At 45.0% G+C, this 24,134-nt stretch overlaps 1 protein-coding gene across 1 annotated transcript in view; it reads right to left on the bottom strand.

The window, feature by feature from the left end:
* prex2 (phosphatidylinositol-3,4,5-trisphosphate-dependent Rac exchange factor 2) overlaps nucleotides 1-24,134 on the bottom strand; it is an 89,993-nt gene that overhangs the window by 8,380 nt on the left and 57,479 nt on the right. The window contains exons 28-38 of the mRNA XM_035619353.2: nucleotides 23,564-23,646; nucleotides 23,032-23,122; nucleotides 20,578-20,706; nucleotides 19,555-19,596; nucleotides 18,843-18,940; nucleotides 18,579-18,725; nucleotides 14,619-14,721; nucleotides 14,327-14,470; nucleotides 14,064-14,178; nucleotides 1,088-1,154; nucleotides 506-696 (exon numbers count right to left, since the gene is read on the bottom strand). Of these exons, the coding sequence (XP_035475246.2) occupies nucleotides 506-696; nucleotides 1,088-1,154; nucleotides 14,064-14,178; nucleotides 14,327-14,470; nucleotides 14,619-14,721; nucleotides 18,579-18,725; nucleotides 18,843-18,940; nucleotides 19,555-19,596; nucleotides 20,578-20,706; nucleotides 23,032-23,122; nucleotides 23,564-23,646 (1,210 nt within the window). The remainder of the gene's footprint in view (nucleotides 1-505; nucleotides 697-1,087; nucleotides 1,155-14,063; nucleotides 14,179-14,326; nucleotides 14,471-14,618; nucleotides 14,722-18,578; nucleotides 18,726-18,842; nucleotides 18,941-19,554; nucleotides 19,597-20,577; nucleotides 20,707-23,031; nucleotides 23,123-23,563; nucleotides 23,647-24,134) is intronic.

The following is a 24,134-nucleotide window of genomic DNA, read 5'->3' as shown; positions in this document are numbered from 1 at the left end:
AAACGATCAGGGTATTTCTGTCCCTGTGCATTGATGAATGGCGCCCTCAGCAGCAGGTGAATTAGGCAGCCATATATAGAATTCAATGAGAATGGAAGTAATTGACCTGTCTCCTTCCCCCCCGTAAAGTGCTATGCCTATTTAAAAGTCCCTGATCTGGTCCGAGAAATGATGGGCCCCATTAACTAGAATATCCTGCTGTTAATTAATGCAGAAAAATGTGTATTCACAGAAAATCCCCATTGGTGCAGGAGAGCAGGGGCTATGGAGATCTCATGAAAATGACTGGTAGACAGCGGATGAAAGGAGGACCACAGAGCCAGGGAGAGGCTGTGGTAGAAATGGTAGAAGGTGAGAAGAGTGTCGGTGCAAGAGGGAGATGAAAAGGGAAAGGAAAACTGCAGAGAGTGTCAAAAGAAAGAAAAAATGATGAGCAGGAACATTTAACTGGAGGCGGCTTACTGGCGGACGCGCACAGTGCATGTGTGTGTGCCCGCACGCTCACCGGTGAACGCCGCTGTTGCACATGACGATGTGTGTTGCTCCCAGACGCGAGCAGAGCTCAGAGGCCACGGTGAGCAGCCCCACGCCGGAGGCCCCGCAGGCGGTGTACTGACAGGCGGCGGTGCGGCGGCAACTGATGAAACTCTCCATCAGGCGGTAGAGCTCGTCCAGAGCATTGAGGGGACGCATCAACTATGCGGGAACAGGGGGACAGAGGTGAGTGAAGGATGAAACCCCCCAAAAAACAAAAAAACATTTCTAGGCTGTTTGTGAACAAAGAGGTGTATTCAGAATGTGTTGGTAATGCACAAATTTATGATTTAAAAAAAGATTAAAATCTCAGCCTCCTGGTAGTAACTACATGTAATATTATTCCACATAGGATTTGTTTTTTATATATATTCGAGCTGGTTCACTCAATGCCACTGCTTGATTTCACATGTTAGCTTAATGACTGACATCCTGAAAGCTCCATCGTGTTACACGTGCAAGCACTTCCACATGGCGGCAATAAGATCAAATCCGGCTCCTCAGTTTTTTCCATTATGTCATGCGGCATGGAGTCGTGTGATGTTGCCCTCACCTTATCTATGAGGGCCGCTTTAGGCGCAGAGCTGGGCGGCATGTTGGACTGATCCAGGTAGAAGGCCCTGAGGGAGAAGCAACATTTCACAAATGGAACGATTCGAACAAAAAGTGGATATGTGCACCCCAGCAGGAGACACAACACAAACTGTGGCAGAGGTATTTAACAGTAAAACGTTAAAAAGTGTTTTTTATTTAGAAACTTCACTGCTTGAAAAAAAACACACTGGCATTCTTTTTCTACGCACCGTCAGGTCATCAGGGGCACTGACTACCTTTCTGGGAAAAGTAGGCCACCTGCTAATTATGGAGCGCCGCCATCTGACTATCAATCACGAGAGTAACTTTGGCACAGCTCAGCAGAAACACAGGCTGAGCATCTCTTGTCCCGGGCATCACTCCAAATGCCATTGCCTCATTCATTCATGGAGTAGTAGAGTTCGATTTGCTGTTATTTCCCCCTTCCAACCACCGGGGGCAGCCCCGTGCCGAGTGTCCCCATTATGCAGACGAGAGAGGACGCATGCCGCAATGAGTCAATCGGAGGAGGACTGCTCCTGGTGCAAACTCAGCAGTCTGCGACTCCATCAAATCTCCGTAAAACCAGCAGCGCGCTAAAAATAGCAACACTACACCACATTAAACCCCATGTCATAAAAAAAAAACCCCATACTCCATTACATTCTGCCAGAGGCAACGATAGCGCACAACACACAGTCACCCATATACTACACGTATCTGTAATCACAGATAGTCAAGGAGAGAGAGAGAGAGAGAGGAAACGAACAAGAGTCAGGGGGACGGAGATTGTTTACAAGAATCAGTGAAGCAGAGCTCATTCCTCTGCATTCACTCGGCTATTAAGTGATTAAAATCAGGCCAAGGAGGCATTCATTATGACTGCGGCATTTCTGCCCGACATAGTATTAATGAAATTAATTAATCAGGGCAGAGTCAACACATCCCTGATTCAAGATTTTACATTGATTAGAAAGCAGCAGAGTTGAAATGAAAAAGTCACTGCGAGCGAGCACACACATAAACGCACACAAGTCATACTGCAGACAACCTGCAAACACCGAGGCGACGAATTACCTTTTCATTCCAGCGCCTTCGCACACAAATTTCACAGTTTAACACACATTGGTTCTGTGATACAGATGAGTGAGCTGTCCATTTTACACCCTCGCTTGTCAAACGTTTCTAGGTTTCTGATCCACACCCGGTGAATTATTCTTCAATAAGAGCGGGGCTCTACCAAATGACTACGAGCAGAGCTTGCAGAGGGTTCGGATGGAGCTAACAGCCCGTATAATTGGGTCAAGATGGCCTTATCTTTCAAAAGATGCTCACAATAAAGTTTTTACGCAGCATCACAGCGCACCCGGATTGAGCACCTCTTCAATTGCTCTCACAAAAAGCAAGTGACCGAGGATAACGGCCGCAGCTGCTGAACAATCTAGAGGTGTAACTGCAGTTTTTTGGGGGATTGGAACGTTAAAGCCTCTGAATATTTGATTTCCTCTTGAGTTTCTACAGTTAACACCTGGCATCCATATTGTGTCTATGTATATAAGTGTGTGTGTTTAAGACCTGGGCAAACCACTGCCGTGAATGAAAGTTACACCCAACAGCTTGCAAACAAAACATCGTTCTCCTAACAGGTCAAACAAAGAGAGAGTCTAGGTTCAGTGTGAAACACTGTGTCAACACAGCAGCACAACAGAAAGTTTAATGGAAATTAAACTTTTGGAAATTGAAACATTTCCTATTCCGCCTCGTATTGCAGGTGTGCGCCCAGTTATCCCTCTCTAATTCGACTGTGAATCTACTCACCCTCGTCCCTATGGCTTATTGGTCGACTGCTCAGACCTCCTCAGATTTTTGAGGTCTATAATAGAATCTGTCCAGGAGGAGTTGACTGATGTATGAATGCTCGACTCTACTTCATCTGCTGACATATTGTTTATGTTTTAGACTAAATAGAAGCTCCTCTGTATTTTCTCTTGCACACCTCTAACACAGAGGCAAGGTCACAGTACCCACTGATTATCTCATCCCCGAGCTGCAGGAGTTGTTCTAAAAATACCACCGGCCGCAACTTGAGGAACAGGGCTGGTTCTCCTGGAGGTCTCTGATGACTAAATAATAAGTGTCAGACTTTAAGTAATGTGTGGTTTAAAAAGGACCTGCACTCCATCTTGTGAGCTGTCGATGTTTAGTCAGAGGTTTGGACACTGAACACCTCGGAAACGTTTATTAAAGGTGAAAAATGAACTTTTAGGCCCACACACAGCATGAAAACATATAGTGGGGGAGGAATAAGAGCATATTACATGTGGTCTAAATCTACAGGGTGTCTATTATTTCTTCTCCCGTCTGCAATGGCTTTCAGGTCCAAGCCCCTGAACTCCATCAGCCCATTGGCTCGCTCAGGGTAAAAAGTAGAAGAAAATAAAACAACATAACAGCTTCTTTCTTATTTCTCATGTTTTTCAGGGGCAATTTACCCAAATCAAAACAAAAATGTAGGGTCTTCCCAGTAGTGATCAAGCTGTGGAGCCCTGGTATCGAGATCCCGCTGATACACGCGCACGACCAACAGCGAGTCGGTCTCAGCAGTCAATAGAGACATTTCAGCCCGTTATCGTAGCATCAAATAACTAATTAATACTAAGAAAGAACACTTATAAAAATATGTCAGTGTGATTTAGAACCGCCTTAAATTGACTGACACCATCTTTGAGAAAAATGTGTCTGATGTTTACTTTGACTTTTTAATTTGGTCCATATCCCATCCCCTAACATGGAGAAGGCGGGTTTATCACCTATAATGCAGCCAGCCACCAGGGGGCGATCAAGATGATTTGGCGTCACTTTTGGGGATCTGTCACGAACTCCACAACCACACACACTCACACTCACACACACACACACACACACACACACACGCACACAGTCACGATAGCTTTTTACATGATGCTCTAATGGAGAATTTGGCGGCGGGCCAGAGGCGAACCGCTGGTGTAGCTGTTTTTTTCTCTCAAGGCCAATGAGAATACTTAATTCTTTGTTTCTGCTTCTCTCATGACAACAGGACAGTCATGGCCCTTTACAGCACAGGAGCATTACTGGTCAGCAACAACGATCTGAGGCACAGATGTTTTTTCGCAGGAGCAGCTTGGGAACGGACACATTAGCAACAACATAGTCCAGAGAAAAGGTCCAAAACAAACAAGAATGACTCCCTGAGAAACAACGTTTAAAATGAGCATGTTCTGTAGATTTGATTTGATACTCACCCGTACACCCATGGGGACACAAGTAAAGTGTCTGGGATTTATGACAGTCAGCGTAAGTGACCCTGCAGAGGTGCATGCTAGTCCATTTAAATTACTCTCGCACACACACAAATGATGGATTACACTCTACCATTATTATTTCCCCGGCAAACCTCTGCAGTGTGTGGCAGAGCTGCCTGGGGGCTAATGAGAGCTTCCAGGAGCCCTCAGATGCCTCATACTGATGCCTCTGCACTGACACCAGTGAGATGGTGTGTGTGTGTGTGTGTGTAGTGTATTGGAAGTAATTTCCTTATCCCACGCCTCCTTCCTATTTACAATTCCAGCCAAATATTTATGACCGCCTATATGTCAACCACAGTTTAATACGGAGGCACAAGCCAGCAGAAAAGGCATTGAAATCTCCCCCAGGATAATATGCTGATATACAGTACTAGAAGTACATGTAAGTAACAATGGTGTGGATTTTTATGTTGATTTAGTGTTAGTGTTGGTTTACTCAGTCATGACCAAGTGGCAACCCACCTTGACGTCACCCCTCAGTTTGTGAACTGACGTTTTGAAGCCTTGAGTTTCGCATTTTGACCAGCGCCATGATGGTTCTTTTGCACCCGGACGTAGAATTGGGGGTTTGGTCTGACTGAGAGCTCGTCCACTGCGCGCCCGCCTGCACCTGCAACCATGCACCGATTGGACATCACCAGCTGTCAGTCACGCTGTATCCGCGCTCCGGGGCTTTATCGCCTGATTTACCCTAAATGAGACCACGTTCCATGTTCATTTACAAATTGAACATCATGCTGTATTGAAGGAGACTTGGAACTAGCTATGAGACCATAAACTCCACAGGAAAATGTTTACTGACGTTATAAATCAAGTGACAAGTAGAGAAATTGTCTCATAGACTTTGATAGAAACTGACTATTTTGCAACCAGTGGAGTCGCACTCTGCTGGTGATTCCAGAGACTACAGGCTTCAGGCACTGGCGTTTTTTTCTCTCTGCTTAGAAATTGGCTTTCCCATGTGGGGTTTCGCCCAGGACACAAACATCTGGTCAGATCGTCGGAGCACCTTCGTCCTGTCCACGTACAGACGCACCGCTCGGACAGGACACAAAGTGTGCAGGGTGGAGGGTGAAAGGCCTTCAGCTCTATAGGAGCGCAAGTGCCCACCACCTTAGGGGTAAAAACTGGGTGAGGCCTAAGGGACATGCTCAAACCGTCAGGTGCATACATGCCTCATTCACAGATAGAGCGTGAATTTCCTCCACCCTCTTTGCAGAGGGTAGGGAAACCAGCAGTGCCGTTTTTAACGACACCAACTTCAAATCCACCATGATGGGGCCGTAGACGTCACCGAAAGCAATTTTCTACGAGCCCCCTTCATAAACCGACCCACCAGAGGGTGTTGACCCGCTGTGTGACCATCAAACCCCACATAGACCTTGATTGTGGACAACGCTTGCCTTTCTCAAGCAATTCTTGCAAAGACGACAATATTGATAACACAGAGCACTTGAAAGGAATAACATTGCTCTGTGTACACCAATTCTCGAATACCCCCCACTTACAGACATATAATGACCTAGTGGACTGAATCGTATCAATAACGTTCTGAGGAAGACCCGCCGCTCTCAGATTGGACCTCTCAGGGGCCAAACCCATAGAGCCAGTCTCTCTGGGTGAGGGTGGAATATTTCTCCCTGTGCCTGCGACAGGAAGTCTCTGCAGAGGGGCAGCGTAGCTGGCTGGCCGCACAGGAGTTGAACTATGTCCGCCAAACAGTGCTTCCCTGTCCACCTCGGGGCTATAAGTATCAACGACAGGCCCTTCTGTCGGCTCCTCGCAAGGGTCGGAAATATTAGGCCTATCGGCGGAAAAGCATACAGCAGAGCTCTGGGCCACCTGTGCGCTAACGCATCCACCCCCAGGGGGGCTGTGCAATCTTGAAGAGAGAAAAACGGGGGACACTGAGTGTTCTCCGGAGCCGCGAAGAGGTCTACCTCCGCCTGACCGTAATTCTCCCAGATCGTATTCAACTTCCACTATGCGTAAAGTGCGCTGCCCCTCGAAAGTAGATCCGCCCCAAAGTTCATTACTCCTGGTACATGCGTCGCTCTCAGAGACTGGAAATGGGAATGGCTCCACACAGGCAGCTATGTTTGACATCGCCCCGCCCCCCGCAAGCTTGTCCCCACACTCCCTTTTCTACCCCGGGCGGGCAGGTCTTCTACCCGTGGGTTCATGTGGGAGATCGATTCGTTTTTCAAAGATTGTCTTTCCTTTATTATTGCCACTTAAGCCCTCTGCATTTTGCCAGGATGCGGCATTGGTGACAACTCCATGCCCCCTGAGAGGGTGGAGGAGCTCGCTGACCTGCCTGTGGGTTGGCCTGGGTTGTAGGCTTTCTTTCCCAAGGGGACCTGGTGTGTGTAGTCCCTGGAGCAGTCTGCGGTGCAGACTGAGCTCTGGGGAATTTTGGGATCTTGTAGCCCGGCGTGGGACCGGGGCGTGTTCCCGCTTGTGCAAACGCCTGCCGCGGAGATCCAGTAGGGCCTGTTTGGACCTTCCTGGGCAGGCAGAGCTATAGAGCTCATCCTCCTTTCTCTTGTCCTCACATCTTTTCTGCATCGAGGCCTCTGCTGAGCCGAAGAGACCCTGTGGGACAACAGGTGTATCCAGGAGGTCCTCTCACGAGTAGCGAGGTTGGTGAGTTTCAACCACCTGGCTCTCTCCTGTGGCCTGGACTGCGATCTTGTGGAGGCATAGGCAGTGATTCATAACAATACAGATCTCCTCCCCCAGTTTCACATCTGGCTTTGCTGTCATCTCCTCCTCCAACTCTGCCTGGTAGGCCATCAGGAGTAAAGATGGGAAGGAGCTGCCTTCCCATCTTCTTGATTTTGGGCAGCTTCTTTCCATCATAGCAGGATCTGGATATCTCCACCTGCATCGTGGGCCATGGGGTATTGAGCTTTGTAGCCGTACGTTTGCAAACGTCCTGCATGTCCATATCCAACACAGTCGAAGGCGTCACCGCCTCGTCATGCTCTGTGCCCGCTGCAGTGGGTATGGGCTTTGCACCCGGGGGTGAACTATATCCACCTGGTCGGCCCAGCTCGATGCCGCGGTGGTGGATTGCTCCAAGCTAGCAGCCGGCTCTGTCTGATCTCGCGGCGTTTCCACCGTTATCAAGAGAGAATCACCTCCAGACAGGTTAGCCTGACGAGCTAGTCTCCGCCACAGTGGATGCACTCGTCCGGTGAGGCGAGAGCTGCTTGAGCGTGTTTCAGCCCGAGACAGTTAGCGCACACCGGGTGTGAGTCCCATTGGGAGATTTTGTTGCCGCTAGGACAGGCTCGCGCCCGCGGCTTGTCCTCCTCTGCAGAGGCTGAAGGTGTTTTTTGGTGTAGCCATTGCTAACTAACCACAGGTGTGCCAGCTGACTAGTCGAGAAGTGTAAATAGCTACGGGTGGCTATACACTGACAGCTTTATCGTACACCGTAGCTGTGAAGCAGGGAGGTAAGCACCAAATAAAGCAATCGCTCGGCTAGCGAGTGTGGGGAAAAAATATTGCTATTTTATTCTTTACTCGTTTAGCTGGCGCTAACGCTGACCACAGAGCATTGCTACCCTGTAGAGCTAGCACTAAGGGGATAGGTATTGCTACCTGGTGAGTGGGGAATATTGCTATTCACCGGACTCTTTAGGCTAAAGCCCTGAGGATTGCTACTTCGGCTTAGCCTAGCAGCTACAGCTACAATTTGCGTCCAGCTGGCTGTTGCGCTAAAGCGGTGATGCTTTTTCTGCCCTTCACACCAAACAGCGACTAGAGCGAAGCATTCGGCGACCGGCTTTGTGAAGACAGAAGAGGTTTTAGAATGATGAATGTCGGTACGCCTACCCCTTATATATGGGAAGGACTGTCACCGCCTATGTCGTACACGACATCAGGGCCAGCCAATAGGCTGGCGTAATGTGATAGAAGGCTTCTGTTGAGGGCACGCAAGGGGCGTTACCCATGGTGAGACAGGAAACAAATGCTATGAAAGAGAACCAACCTTGATGCTGCACATAAGGAGATGCAAAGTATCCTTTTACTTGTTTTGGAAACTACTGAGATTAATACTTTTTTTTAACAATATCAAGTATTCTCTAAGTGTAGAGCTGTCATCATTATTGCGAAATGATAAACAGAAGTGGGTCTCTGACGGTGAGCCTTTTTGGCTTAACAAACAGGGGTTCAGTGCACACTAGCCGGAGCAGAACGGAGCCCAACACCTTCCTCTGTGCTCTGGTGAATTGGGACTCCCTTTGTCGGTGCAGACTGTTTTTATCACATCTGAAAACTAGAGGAACAACATGAGGAAAAGGCTCTTTCTGTTTGGGAAATATATATACCGTATGTCAAAAAAATCCCCATTACCTCCCAGCTGAGGCTAGGATAATATCCATAATCAATTAGGATCCCTTAAAATATGCTGCACTTTTTCTCTCTGCTGGAAAAACAAAAATCACTTCTGAGGTTACAGACGCAGCCACCCGGCAAATCATGCTCGTCAAACTAGCTACTCTGCTGTTTTACTGTTTGAAGATCTTTGGAAAACCGACCGCATACCAGATGAAAGATGTGGGAACTTGTCGTGGTAGCAGCTATTGCTTATTAGTCATCATTGCATAGCCTGGCCCCAGGGAGGACAGGAATATCATCAATTACATGAAGCAACTACGCTTTATGAGCTCAGTTACAGATTTGTGGTGTTGTTTAGATGTCGAGCACTGCGGTGGGATTCATGCCTGTGTGTGTTGAGCCACTCGAGGCAATGCCACATCATCTATCGTCTCGTTCTCCGAGCATATATCGTGGGGATGTCCTTGGAGAACAAAATGGCATGATTTACACAAAAAACGTCTGTCAGGGTGACTTGTGTATACGGCTGCAGTTGCAGAACTGTGTGCACATTTGTATCTTTTTGTGTGTGTGGATGCATCCGATCAGCCGGGCGCGCTGCTCCGGCCACGAGGCGACAGAGATAAAGGAAGGAGGGAGGGAGGGAGTGACTGTGTTGAAACGGACACTCTGACCTGCAATGAGCATCAAGCATTTTGGCTTAATCAAGACAAAGTGCACTGCGATAGACACATTCCCCCATAGCTGCTGGGAGCACAAACGCTGCCAGAGAACAAATGTGCTGTGTGCCGATGAAAGATGACTGTTAAAGCTAACAAAGCATGAAACACAAATCTGTAAAAGTAAAAATAAATGCCGCTTTGTACAGTGTTGTAGATACAAGTTAATTAACTGAACTTGTAACTTTGTAAGATTGTGTAGAATCAAGTGCTTTTTTTTCAAACGGACGTGATGTGGAAAATTCACAACTGCCTCGTGACACGGTGCCAAACATTTCCCCACTACTCCCGGATGTATTTCAATTTGGGAGTAAAGCCAACGCTCCGCAGTGAGGCCAAGATATTGATTAAAAGCAATACGCTTATGCTCTGCATTTACGGACATGATACAAGTATGATTCCGCAGCGGACGAACTGTAATGCATGCTAGACATTCTTTTCTCCTCTTCTTTCGCACAGCTGTATGTGCCATCTTCCTAATATCAATAGCAAGGGAGCAATGCAAGGGGAAAACCAGATCCCCTCTTGAAACTTACTGTCAATAAGAGCAAAATGAGATGAAAACGCATGCCTGCAATAATCTCTCCCTCTGTTCTAGTTGTTCTCCCCTCTCCACTCTGCCCCTCACCGACAAACCCTCTCTAGCTTGCTCTCTTCCTCAACCCATCATCCTCATCCCTCCCTTGGTTCCCCTTCCATCTTTCCCAGCATGCTCTGGTGATCTATATTCGCCTTTTAATCCTTCCTTCTCCATTCTGACTGTGTCCTAAAGGAAACTATTTTTTCTCTTTAGAGCCTGCTCTTCCGTCCCCCTATTTCAGATTCTTCCTCCTTGCAAGAGAGGTAGACAGAGACACGCTTTTAAACACTTATCTCATAAGTTGTGACAGTGTGTATCCCCCTGATTTACCCTGCAGGGAATTCAAACAAACGGCTATGACTAAGGAAACTGTCACTTTCATATCTCATCTTCCTAAATACACGTCATCAGCTTAGATGGTTTATGAAGGCCATGTGGTTGTGATTTGCCCATGGGTTAAATGCTTTAAGGATGATTTAAGTGACTTCACCGGGCACCATGGGTTTGCTTGGATCACACTATATCTTGGTGTGGATGAAGAAAGCAAAAGCAAGGGAGAGAGGCTGCTGGGAGATCTAACAATATAACTCTGAAACTGGATAATACTAATTTTGCATGCTCAAGCATTCCGCTTTAATCTTTAACTGAATGCAAATCATGCCATTAATAATAGAAAAGGTTATTTTCACCACTACCATTTCTCCACATGCAATTTTAGCAGAAAGTCAAATTTTCACCTCCTAGGAACATCATTATTCCGGGACTCCTAAATGCATGTGTGGGTCTGAGGTGTCTGTTTAAGGGTTTGACGACATCGAAACATTTAAGAATCGCAGCTCTGCATTTCATTCAGTCCAGTATTGCGAGTGCTGTGTTGTTTTTCTGTCTGTCAGTCAGCCTCTGGCTCCGACCCCCTAAGTGTGGGTTTAACCCAACCCTGCCGTGGCCGTGATCCAAGGATAACGAGGTGCCTGAGGTCGGAGCGCTGTGAGGGGAGAGGGGAGTGACATCACGGCCTAGGCCTGTGGTCAGCCCAGCAGACACATGGCGGTCGGCGAAAGAAAAACTACTGGTAATGTCACATGGACAGCGACGCTGCATTTTCTGACTGTTGACAACCAGCTGGGAATATTTTCTTTACTATAGTTGATACAAGGGAGTTCCCCGGGTGGGAGCAACGAGCATGTGTCTGGTGCTACACAAGTTTTGCTTCACAGCATTATTCCACACTTGAATGACTGGATTTCATTGTCGAATTTAAAGATCTACTTTAAAGTAGGTTTTTTTTTCATTTTCTATACCCCACACGAGTAAAAACTGAATATTGTTAAAATTTGGACAATATAAATAATTGCAGCCCCAGACAACTCACCTTAAAGCCACAGTGGTGGAATTGTACTCCTTTACTCAAAGAGACAACAGACAACTTCCGTTCCCCTAGTGGTTCCAGGTCACTCTATCACTCTCCTTTGTTTCTCTGTCAACAGGATTCTTTTTCTCTCGTGATGTAGCGTTAATATTGTCAATTCAGCTGTTCCGCCTTCTGCCATTTCCATCATTGGCGATAGAACACCATTCTATTCCTTGTTTTGGTTACGCAGCGGGTAACACAGTTCCTTTGTGACGAAAATCGATTAATAAATCTTCTTCGAAAACCACGTCCAAGTGGCCAAGAGAATAACGTGGTGAACTCGAGGCTTAGCAAGGGACAAATATAAGCGTGGTTGGTCATTTTTCTATCACCATAATGACAAGCTTAAGGGAAAAAGTTGTCTATTTCTACTTTAGTTAAAAGCAGCAATGCAACATGCAACATTACTCAATTTCAATTCAAATTAAATAAAGTAAAAGAATGTAAATATTAAAAGCAAAATATACTTGAATTATCAAAAGTAAAAGTTCTTATTATGAAGAAAAATGGCCAATGTGAGTGTTATAATATTGATATAATTTATGGATTTACTGCTCTAACCCCAAGTGCAACAATATATATATAAATACACACAGTGGGATACCGCAAAATTGTCTTGACAGCTCAAAGCGCTGACTGGTTTTGGAATTTGACAGGTTTTTGCTGAAAATGAGATTGAGTATTTGAAAAAGAGTACAGTCTCCAACGGTTTTACACTAGTTTGGGTTTCTGAAAAACACTGCCTATGAAAAAAACACCCCCACCCTAACGCTGCCCACATAACCAGCCCCACTCGCTTGCCTGTCAGCACACATCTGCTCCCCGTTACTGCCGGAGCGTCTGCTGTAAAGTCGGTGAGACTCTTTCAGTACAGGTCCAACTATACAGACATGTATGGAGCACGTGCACACATACAAAAACACAGGCTCTGGATGGCCGGATTTCAGTAAAGCCATGCAGTTTGCACACTAAACCTCATTCAGGCTTATTAGGATTATTTCATATTAAAAGGTGCTGCAGGCGCCCAAACACACATTTGTGCATTTCACACATCTCTCCCAGTGGTATTTTAATTAGAAGGGTGACATTTGAGAGAAGGATCCTGCGTCCACACTGTACTCCTCTAATCAAGGACTCAGTGTTATGAAAGAGAAGCCACAAAATGCCAGTATTCCACAATCAAAAGGCTGTGGTGTCCCAGAAGATCTCGCTGACAATACAGTATCAGCAGCACACTGAGAGATGAAAGGGCGTTTGGGAAGGCCTGTTGCACAGAAATGGGTAAACGACCAATGGCAATTTGTTCCTCAACTGTGCTTTGGGAAATCTGACGAACACAGACACTAATGTTTGAATGAGATTCTTTTCGATCATCTAGCTTAAACACTGCAAATAAATGAAAAACTGCAGTCCCTTTAAAACTGAAGCTTTGTTGCAGCGGATGCAACTGATGTGGCAGATGGCAGCTCGAAACCGTATATCATAAACCCCCCCACCTAAGGAGATTTTTTCCTAAATAATAAGATGAAGTTCTTCTGTGAGCTCTGCTCTGTGTTTAATTATCCACACAATCAGCAGCAGATGTTTTAGCTGAAGCAGACAAGTCCAGCTGTCACTCTCCAAGGTATTCGGTGAGGGAAACACCGGCCAGGCTTCAAACACTTTCCATAAGTGTGACTGATTCTTTCTATTAACCAACACGGCATCAGTCTATGTATCATTAAATCTTGATATTGCAGTATCTGTCGTCCATGGGCAACAAAGCAGAGTCTTAACTCAAATGTTCAGACGGACAGAAGTGTCCAAATTACAGACTTCCAAAAGAATCAGGTGTATTACACATCAGGTGTGTGTGTAATTCTATCATGCTCTCAACTTAGTGCTCATAATAGATCTGCACAAACACCGGCAGAACACATTTTCCACAAGCCACAACTTATTTCTTAACTACTCAAAGATTTTTCCATAAGCAAGTCTTAATGTGTCTTTCACATTCAATCACACTCACATCCGTTTACACAGAGCCGGTTAAATAATGTGATTTTCAGCCTCTGAAATCACAAGGTAGCATCTCACACGAGACGACATACATCTCGTATTCAGACAGCATACTGTACAGGCCTGACATCTGCACATGTTCTGGAGATTAAATAAAGCCAAGCCCTCAGTTTCCTCACATCCCTTTCCACCTCATTACATTATCCACCAATCAAAGGAGGGTCTGCCTGTGTGCAGGAAAACCAATGGGGTGCGAGGTTACCGAGGGCGGCGGCTCTACAGAAGCACTACATCAGCGTCGGCGACACGCTGGGCAATACCGTCCAATCACCGCTGACCGCTCATGCTGTGTGGGTCCACAACCAATCATAAAACATCACCGCGGCGGTTCTCTCAGCCAACCCGCCCCAAGGACCCGCTGGGCGATAAGAGCCGAGCACGACTGGACGAGAGGTCTTCTGGATTTGCAGTAGTAGTAGAAAAACTGCAGAATCGGACAGGATATGTAGTGTCAAAGAAATATCTGTGTCTGTGGGTCTTGTGCAACATACCTCAGTCTCTTGTAGTACTGTTTGACCTTATCCAAAGAGGCAGCATTGATCTGGGCCTGGTACTCCTCCACCGAGACATTGTCTCTGTAGTAGTATCCCTCCATACTCTCCAGCGCTAGACAAGGGGTTAAATTAAAAGAGTGAATGATCGAGTGGTAAATTCACTGTATAAGCATCCCTCTGCCGGTGTTTACAATCATCTATGAAGAGGCTTTCATCTCTTCACCACAGGCGGACATGTTCATGAACCACGCTCACTCTACCTTGTGTGAAGAGCACGGGGTAGATCTTGATGCCGCTTCCGTTTTTCAGCCTGTGAGGCAGCTGGGAGAAGTAGAAACGCTCCAAGTAGAAGCAAACCTTCAAGGCCTGGCGGGTGCCCTCCACCTGGTAGGAAATGGGCATGTCTGTCACGGAGGAGGAGAAGAAGAGAGGAGAGGCTTGATCCAGAGCACAGTTTAGGGCTTAAGGACGTGGCGACGAGGAGGCAGTAATGACGCCTCTCAGCCGAAGCCACCATCGTATGTAAGCTGAAAGAGTCACAGATAGACATACTGGCCACCAGCGGCTCCCCTTCGAACTGCCGAAAGTAGAATGTGACCTTCTCCAGGTCAATCAGGGCGACCTGAGTGTCCTCCAACATGGCCTGCTCATCGGTCTGAAGAGAGAAAGAGAAAACACACAGAGTAAAAAAAAGAAGAAGATGATTGTTGCTGTTCTGCAGCATACGATGACCCACGGTTTCATCCATCTGCTCACTGAGTCACTTCATGTTCGTTTTTCCTTTTGACCCCAATATAAAAAAAATAAAAAAAAACCTTAATGACAAGAAATTGCAAATCATTCATCAAACATTTTACTTAAGTAAAAAGTACAGGAATATTATCCTATTATCAGCAATACCTATCAAAGTAAAAAGGATTGCTGCTCGATAAAAGCCAAAAAAATGGCAAACTATTCTTATGTCCTTGAAGGAAAGGGACTTTCGACCATCCAGCAGTGGGTTATGACCATGATAACTGTACGGGTGAGATGCTCACGTGCCCGTCTGAGAAGTCTGCTTATGTTTACACACATGACTGTGGTTGTATGTCCATGTCTTGGTCTGTTTTTATGCCAGCTTTTGCTTTTGCTTTTTTGTGTTTGCTTATATCTCTGAATGCGTGTGCGCATGTGTGCGCATGTGTGTGTGTGTGTGTGTGTGTGCGCGCGCACTAGTTTCCTTTTCAAACATCTACTCACTCATCCTCACACACAAACACGCACTTCTGCTCCTGGCCACAGAGATAGCAGCTCGTATATTTCAAATTGTGGCGCTTTGCAACCCCTCGGTCAATACCCCTCCGCCTCCACGTTCCCCTTCCCTTCCCTTTCTTCCTCCCTCTATCCATCACACACAGAAGGACAGACACGGCCGTGGTGGAAGAGGATTAGGCTATTTATCCAAAGTCACATTTGAGATGGTCCGACATGTGAAAGAGGGGAACCCGCTGCCCTGCCAAGTGACGCCTGCTGCGCGTGGGCAAGTTTATGTCAAATGGCGTCACATAAACACACACACACACACACTAACACACACACACACACACACACACACTAACACACACACACACACACACACACACACACACACACACACACACACACACAGACACACAGACACACAGACACACTGCAGACACAAACATCAACAGTATCCAATGCTTGTCTCATGCTTCCTTTCATGTGTTGCCCTAAAAAAATAAAAAGGAGCATGCTGAAATTTCTCTGGAATCACCTGCAGGTACTGAAACCCTGTTGTGTTCCACAGGGACACTTGAAAGGGAAGTGTCTTGGGAAAGAAAGGGAACGAGAGACTCAAGAGAGACAGAGAGAAAGAAGGAGACAGCGCGGCAGCAGGAAGAGAGGAAAGCATCAACCATCTCTAGGGATCTGATGTAAGCCGCTCTCCCCTCTAACCTAAACACATGGTCATCCAAGAGAAACTTTTACAGCACTTCCTGTGTTGTATTCCCAGTGATGGGGGAGAGAAAATAGAAACGGAATTAAAAATGTCTCATTGCAATAAAAAATCTTTTTCTATGTGGTCGATGACGCAAAATGCAGTAAAGACGCATGGATGAAATGACAGAATATCTTTACCGCTACTTCAGCCGGTCACATTTTAAGTTTCAGTATCTCTAACTAACTCGGAGGCACCTTTGGAATTATTAATAAACTCTTGAAGGGAAAGAGTAATTCGGATCTCAGTGAGGTCACGGTGTGTGCGTTGCTCACTTTTAGCAGCCCACAGTGACTGTTCATTATGAACTCCTGTCTACATCCTGTCTTACCACTGGACTGCAGGATAGAGCAGCCTGGAGTCAAAGAGGTCAAAAGCCTCCTGGAGTCACGGAAAGATTCATGTTTCCTTTTTCAAAACTAAATGAATTATTGATTTTTTTCACATCAAAATACACAACAGAATGTTATAGATTATCGTACTCTTATATATATTAAAAGCTACTCATACTTTTTTTCCTATATTTCTAAAAGGCTGTTTTGGAATAGATGAGCATTTTTGGTGGCTAAACATTTCCAAAACACACAGTTTGTGTTGCGTATTTAACCATTTAAATTCTGATATTTATGTCTATATATATATATTGTTATGTCAAATTTATGTTTCTATATTTAGATACATTTTAATACTTTCTTTGTCCACTAACTTCTGGTAGCAGCCCAGTCATATTTACATTAATGACTGATGTAAGATAAAAGGCATCAACCAATGAACTGAGATTTACAGTTCTGAGCGCCTCACTTTTAGGTGTGAACTGCACTGATAATTAGAGCTTTCTGTGAGTATGAAATGTTTATGTTGTTGTGTCCCTGCCTGTGAGTAAGGGAGAAATTTTTATCCCATATGCTTTGTGGCACCACAATATCCACGGGAACAGATCTTGGACTGTGGGGGCCAATGACCTATGTAAACTGATGTTTCTACGGAGTGCGAAGAATAACACATCTGGGAAAGGAGTTGAGGAAACGTGGGAAAGATACAGCCATTTGGTACTGACCAGAAGGTCCTGGTGCCGATTAGATATGGGGGCAGTACAACTTTTATTGGGGCACTAAACCGTCCTATATATTGGTGGGCTGGAGGAAGTAGAGTCAGATCCCAGATCTCATTCTGCATTGCATGATCTGCTTGTAGTCTAGGGTTGTTTGTCGTACGATGAATAAATCCAGCCACTAATGAAGGGTCAAACTTGTTGTTCCTTTCTTGAGTCACTGGTCACGAAAGAATTCACCTTTACACTTTCTGTGCGTTTGCCTCTAAAAAAAAAAACGTTTAACAGTCTTCTTTTTAAGGTATTTAAAGTTTTTGATTGTGTGTGCATATTTGTCCATTTGGAATACTCCCACAACATCACCACCAGACAGCAGTTCCAGCTTAAAAAGCAATAATCCAAAAGGACGAAGGAAGCCGTCTGCTACCCGAGTAACACGGGAGGGAGGTCGGCTGTAGGATCTGGTTCTGCAAATCAGCAGCACACCACAACGATTCCGACCGCATCCACACAGTCACTGTGGGCAGACTGTGTGTTACACTCAGCACATTTTAGTGATTTTGTTCCCCCTGGTGCCCACCATGCAGCCTGGTCGAGGCATCTTGATAGATGATCTATCTAAAATCTTAACTTGCGAGGGAAGATCTCATCTTATTTACTTTCCTGTAGCTCACTACTACGCTTCTTCAGAGAGCAGAACATGCATTGTGGATCATGCTTAAGTCAAGTCATTCAAATTGTTTTAATGCAGTGATTCATATAATTTCACATCTGATTATGGTTATCATGGTCTATATGTATCCCAGCTTCTATTCAAGCAACAGAAAATGAAAAGGATGGGTGATGTATACATGCTACTATATAAACACTATACTGTATATAATATAGTACAGTTTCGTAATGAAGCAAATATTTTTGTTACACAACACAAAAGATCTCTGACTAAGTGTTTTGCACCATTGCTTTGTCGTAGAGCTGTGTGCAGAGCTCTTAAACACGCTCTTTTCCACCCTCTCTCTCTCTCCCTCTCACAATCACATTGACCGTCTGTCACAGCCAGACTGACCATTGGCAGCACCGGGAGAAACCCCGCCCACATCGGTGTCTCATTAAAGCATCCCTAAGGTTTTTACTGTCCTCTGCAGCAGGCCACGGCCCTGCTCTGCACGAGCGTACTGTGCACTTTTTATTTGTTATGTTGTCCACACAAACACACACAAACAAGGGAGAAGACAGAATTCTGCCCGTGGCTACGCCGGTAAGCGTAATATCTGATAATAGACTTGTAACTAAAGCTAAAATGTAGAAAAATGAGGAAAATGCAAATCTACGCAAACGTGCACAAAACTACAGGAAATAGATTTTTTTTTTTTAAATACACGTGTGTATAGACAGCAACTCCTGTTTTTACAGATTAATATTGTTAAAGCAGATGAGCTGAGGTGCGTGCTCTGGTGCTCACCAGATTGGGGGAGAGCAAGGACTGGAAGTGGAAGAGCAGCCCGGCACTCGCAATCTGCTCCAGCCAACGGCAGCTGGCCTCCTGAGCCTCCTGAAGGTCCTGGGGATCCGAGCTGTCCTCGTCCGTCTCCCTGCTGACAATGTGAAACTGGAAGTGGACACAATAAAGCTAAACAGTGAGCTTTAAAGAATAAAACAAACAAAATGATGTAAAAAGTTTACATCGGCAAGTATGTCGGATTTTCTTCCCCACTGTGTGATTTACCTGGTTGAGGACGGCCAGCATGTGCTCTGTGAAGGCACACACAGCTGCGACTAGAGACTGACAGAACACCATATCTCGACGCAACTGGATCTCTGAGTCTAATGGGAAAACAAAAGGATATGAGGTTGAAAGAAAAGCCGTGATAAAAAAAAGAGGTGACATGGAAACAGTCAAAGTAAGTGAGAAGAACAGTGAAGAGGAGATGGAATACACAAAACCAAGTCAGTGAAAATGATTAACTGAGGTGTAAAGTGGTAAGGAAAAAGGTCAAAAGAAAAGGAGTGATAGAAATAAAAGTTGTGAGTTTGCTAAGGTAATTACAACAGACTCGGTGCTATGAGAACTTCTAAGCTTTTAGTAAGGTGACAAAAAGTTGGCTGCTTGGGTATTAAATATTGTATCAGAAAAAAAAATGAGCGCAAATGACAGGTGTGCCCAAGTGGAAAATAATTAGCCGCCACATATTCCTGAGAAATAGGCTCCTTGAAAAAAGTTCAGCAATCCACTGAGTTTCAAATGAGTTCATGAACCTTTTAGAAATGATTAATGTGATGTCAAATTTTTAACGAATCCACCCACATGCAGAGTTTGTGTCGTTGGTGCAAGATGCTATGTCTTTTAAGGGTGCAGGAATTGATAAACAGTTTATAAAATTGAAGTCAGAATAGTATTCTGTATTTCTGTATCGCTGCAAGAGGAAGGTAAGACAAACCTGTATACTGTAGTAAGACCAAGAGCAGCCTTGTCTTCACCTCTGAAAAAAATAGAGATAAAGCAGTCCTGTGAGACAGCGAACAACCTTAGACACGACCTCACCTCCCAAAGAGACATCCTCCTCAACGGCAACACCGTGACCTCTACAACAAAACCCAACATCGTAAATTCATAAATAGGACAATGTCATATAACTCTTTAGCTCTATACAAGCTCCACAGCTGTTTATCTTCGCTCAAAAGAAAAGGGAAAAAAGCACAGCATCATAAAAAGCAGCCAAAGGCAAAGATAATAACATAAATCCGCATTTGTTTATTGTCATATCAGAGCTGCGGGTGGCTTGGCAGGATACCACACCGCACGAAAAAGCCATCGTGGGGAGAGGTAGGGAGAAAAAAATAGTGGTGTACACGGGCCAAGCTGCGCATTAATAATAACTCTGCTTGTTTGTACTCTCTGTCGTGACCGCCAGCTCACCTTTCCCAGGAGTGTCATGTGGCTGGCCTTGGGTCTGGGCTGGGTTTTTTTTTTTATCTGTACTGTATATGCTTGTGTGTGTCTATGTACATACTGTACCGTATAAGTCTACATGTGTCTGTCAATCTGTGCGCCAACAAACACAATGGCATACACTGCGGCTGAGGATAAATGAGGGTGGACTTTCTAACTAGATCTTTTTTTAAAAGGGGGGAATCTCACAGAGTGCAGCTCTTCAGCTGCTTACATTGTTACACTGCAGCTCAAATGTATGTGGCTTAAAGTTTCAAGAGAGCAGTGCAGTTAGCAGTCTGGGACTACCTGTAACTACACAACTGTAGTGCATCCAAAAAACATGATGAGGGGCACTGGAGAATTGGTCAATTTAATGTACTTCCCAAGCCAGGCGTACATTTCCTTTCCAAGATCATTTGATTGCGGAGGAGGCTTTAGGCTCGGAACACTGTGAAAGCGGTCATATGTAAGTAATGTGTAAGTGTGTTTGTGTTAACCCTGTTCGGGATAATTCACTCTGCTCTCTGACCTTCAACATATTTAGCGATGGTCTGCGTGAGGGTCTGAACGCTGCTGGGAAGGTTCCAAGGATCCTGCTTGACATGGAGACGCAGCTTCTTGGTGCAGTTCACCTTGGGATCCATCTCCTGCTGAAACTCTGACACACACACACAGACAGACGCAAATAATAAGCACATGGGATGAGATGTGTATCAGTTGTTGAGCACATTTTGCATAAAGGGAAAAGTGGATTTACATTACAAACTGATTTTGTCGAAATAGGCCACAAAAAAGGATTCAGCATTAAATTAATTCTGTAATCATCTTTGCAATCCGAAATATTTGAGGGGACACATTGAGGACCCACTTGACCCAAAAGTACAGTTCATGTGATTAAGGTGAACACTCACATGGTATCGGGCACAGTACTGTACAAATCAGTTGTGTCTAATAAAAAAAAAAATATATTCTTAATCTCATAATGTCTAATCTATGAGCTATTACTCCTCTAGCACTCTTTCTCAAAGAGTCTCAACTCGTAACTTATTGCCGTAAAAGTGCCATCACTTTGCTAAAGCAGTCGAACTCTTTCAAAGAACAACGCACTTAAATTATTAAGGAGATTGATCATTCAGTCAACACATGTCTTCACTGAAAAGGCAATCAGAACAGATAACGGATGTTAATAAATCATTATACTCCTCAGCATCTTTCTCTGATTTGTTATTGTATTTCGCCTCATGAATCATCTCTTTTCATATTTGGTCTTCTTGCTCTAAATGTGTCTCATTAACATCAGTCTCATTCTCTTTTTCTTTCCATGTCAGCTTCCTCATATCTATCCACCTATATATCCATCTATCCATCTATCTATCAGATGAAGTGGAGGAGTTTTCGATTGCCTGTAATATAAACTTTTTGTCATTGTGCCTTTGCAGCGTAAAACCCTGTTGTAACTTCTGTCAAAACTAGACAAAATGACTGAATGTGATAAAGTTTCCTCTGGAGACAAGGAACAGATCTGCAACGGAATGGTGGCTGTTTGACACAGGCTTCGCGTGGGTGGGGGTGGGTGGGGGTGTGGGGGTGTGTGTGTGTGTGCATGCCTGCGTGCGTGCGTGAGTCTGAGGGCGACAGAGAGAGAGTGAGAGATCAGATGCAGGAATGCTCCACTTGTGAGATAATCCCGTTTGCTGTGTTATCAACCACACACATTACTGGAGTTGAGATGGATCAGCTCTTGATCAAGGCCTTCATATCCCCCCCATAGGGCATTTGTGCACACACAAGCACAACACATGCACGCACACATGCACGCACACATGCACACACACACACAAACCACAAGCAGACCTATTTTCCGTTAAAGCAAATCTGCACTCAATTCGGGGGAGTCTGCGTACCGAATGGGTCGCTGTGTTTGGAGGCCACACTTGCATGCAGAATAAATGGGTAATCTCCTCTTTAGCTTTTAGTTATCACACTCCATGCGAGAATAATTCAAGGAAACACAATGAGATAACTGTTTCCACACAAAAAAGAGCCTTACATAGTTTAATACAGACCACATGGGTACAAAACATACAGTTGTCGTCCTTGAAAAGTCTGGGAACACTCGCTCGCACACCACTGCCGGGTATCGAAACGAAAAAGACAACAATTGTTGCTTTTGAGTCTCGCTTCCCCTCCACCTTATCTTCAGAATGGGTTGAGTCACATGAACAGCTCCGCGGATCATGAAAGGGCACCGTGTATTTGTAGTGGTTAATGATAAGGACAAATTTAGCCGCTTCCAGCGACATTTCCTACATTTTCCTGGGAGAGATAAAGTGTAACAATAGCCACCGCTGTTAAACTGCCGAGGCCAAGACGAGGTGAGCCGGCAAATAAACACGGGAGTGAAAAACAAAACGAGCAGATAACACACAGGAGCACAAAAGTTGTTACAGGGTCACTTTTGCCATTGAGCTGGTAAGTAGCACTACAATAACCATGTAAGAGGAGATGAGTGTGCAATTAAGTGGCGCTGGTTCGACACTATAAAGTGCTGGAATACGCTGAAGGGGAACAGAAGTGGAGAGATTGGAGTTAAAGATAAAGAAAATGGCTGTGAATCTTCTTTATAGGTGCCTGGAATCCACCCACAGTAAATCCCCGGTCGTCTCTGCAATCACATCTGTGCACACACGGACTCTATACGACAGGAAGTTGCAGCCCTAATGTGCAGACGGCTTCGAAGTTTTGAGAATATGCTCTGTTTTCTCTCAATATTGTACTGGTCGGGCTCAGGAGTTTCTCCAATATTATGTTTCTTCTCCTGGGCTAACTGTGAAGCCCAGAAAGACCCGAAAAGCAGAGCTACATGCAAACATCTGTATAAGAATCAAATAGTTTGTTTGGGTACATATACTTTGTTATAAGATGTGGCAAAAGATGTGAAGAGTTTCAGGGCCGGTTGTACAACGCAATCACGTTGTTTTACCTTGTAATCCTCTTCCTGGTGTGAAGCACTTTGTCTGCTCGAACGCCCGAGCCACCACTGCTCCTCTCAGCATGCTGGTGATTGAGTCCACCTGAAGAAAAAACTCAGGGGTCAAGCGGCGGCATGATACAGTTCCCTACCAAGTCAAAGTATCGAAAGAAAGCATGTGGAAAAAAAAAGAGTGCCGCCCAAAAACATAATCAACACCTGTTCCTCTCGCTGTCTTTGTAACACATAATCCCACAGAGCCCCGGTGAATACAACTCGCTACGCGGTGTATAAACAGAGCTGGGGAAACAGCTCTGAACTGTTACAAATGACAGGAAGCCGCACGAAAAGTGCAAAGACAGCAAAGGAAAGCCTTTTCTCCTTGTCCACTGTCGATGGAGACATCCTCATGAACACTCACGTACAGTATACACTCACTAGCACACTCGGGAGTGTATAGGTAAGATATGGTTATCCTTTGCTGAAGGTCTGCATACGCAACTTAATAATTGTTTGCCTTCTGTCACACAATCTAATTACTCACCTGGCTGAACAGATGCTCCAGGAAGCTGTGGAGTTTCTTCTGCTTATCCTGGGACAGCCACACACTGGACGGCATCTCATCTCCTGCACAGTCGTGTGTGCAACGTGTCAGCGTTAGGCCACAAATGGACACATGCACAATTGCTAAGTTGTTTTACTGAAATACTTGATGCTATGACATATATATATTTACTAATGCAACTAACTAAACTAATATATGATTACTGCAAATTCAGTATGTGTGTCTGTTTTTTGTTTTTTTTGTCTTTCCTTCACATGTATATGTTCTTAGGATAAAGAAAAGGAGACAATATCTGACATCACACACAGCTGAGAAGTGTGCGTGTATGTTTGTTTGTGTGTGTGTGTGTGTGTGTGTGTGTGTGTGTGTGTTTGTGTGTGTGTTTGTGTGTGTGTATGTGACATCCTTGGAGACAGTGGGGGGAAGTATATTTGACAGCATAAACAGCTGTGTGAGACGTTAATGGCAAATCCAGCTGAGATGTGTGGCCAAACAGCTGCCAAATCAAATTAGAATCAACTTCAACAGGTTTTTTTAAGGTTCTAGACAT

This window comes from Scophthalmus maximus, chromosome 21 (assembly GCF_022379125.1).
Source record: "Scophthalmus maximus strain ysfricsl-2021 chromosome 21, ASM2237912v1, whole genome shotgun sequence".
NCBI lineage: Eukaryota > Metazoa > Chordata > Actinopteri > Pleuronectiformes > Scophthalmidae > Scophthalmus > Scophthalmus maximus.
This window is presented reverse-complemented; position numbering and strand designations above follow the sequence as displayed.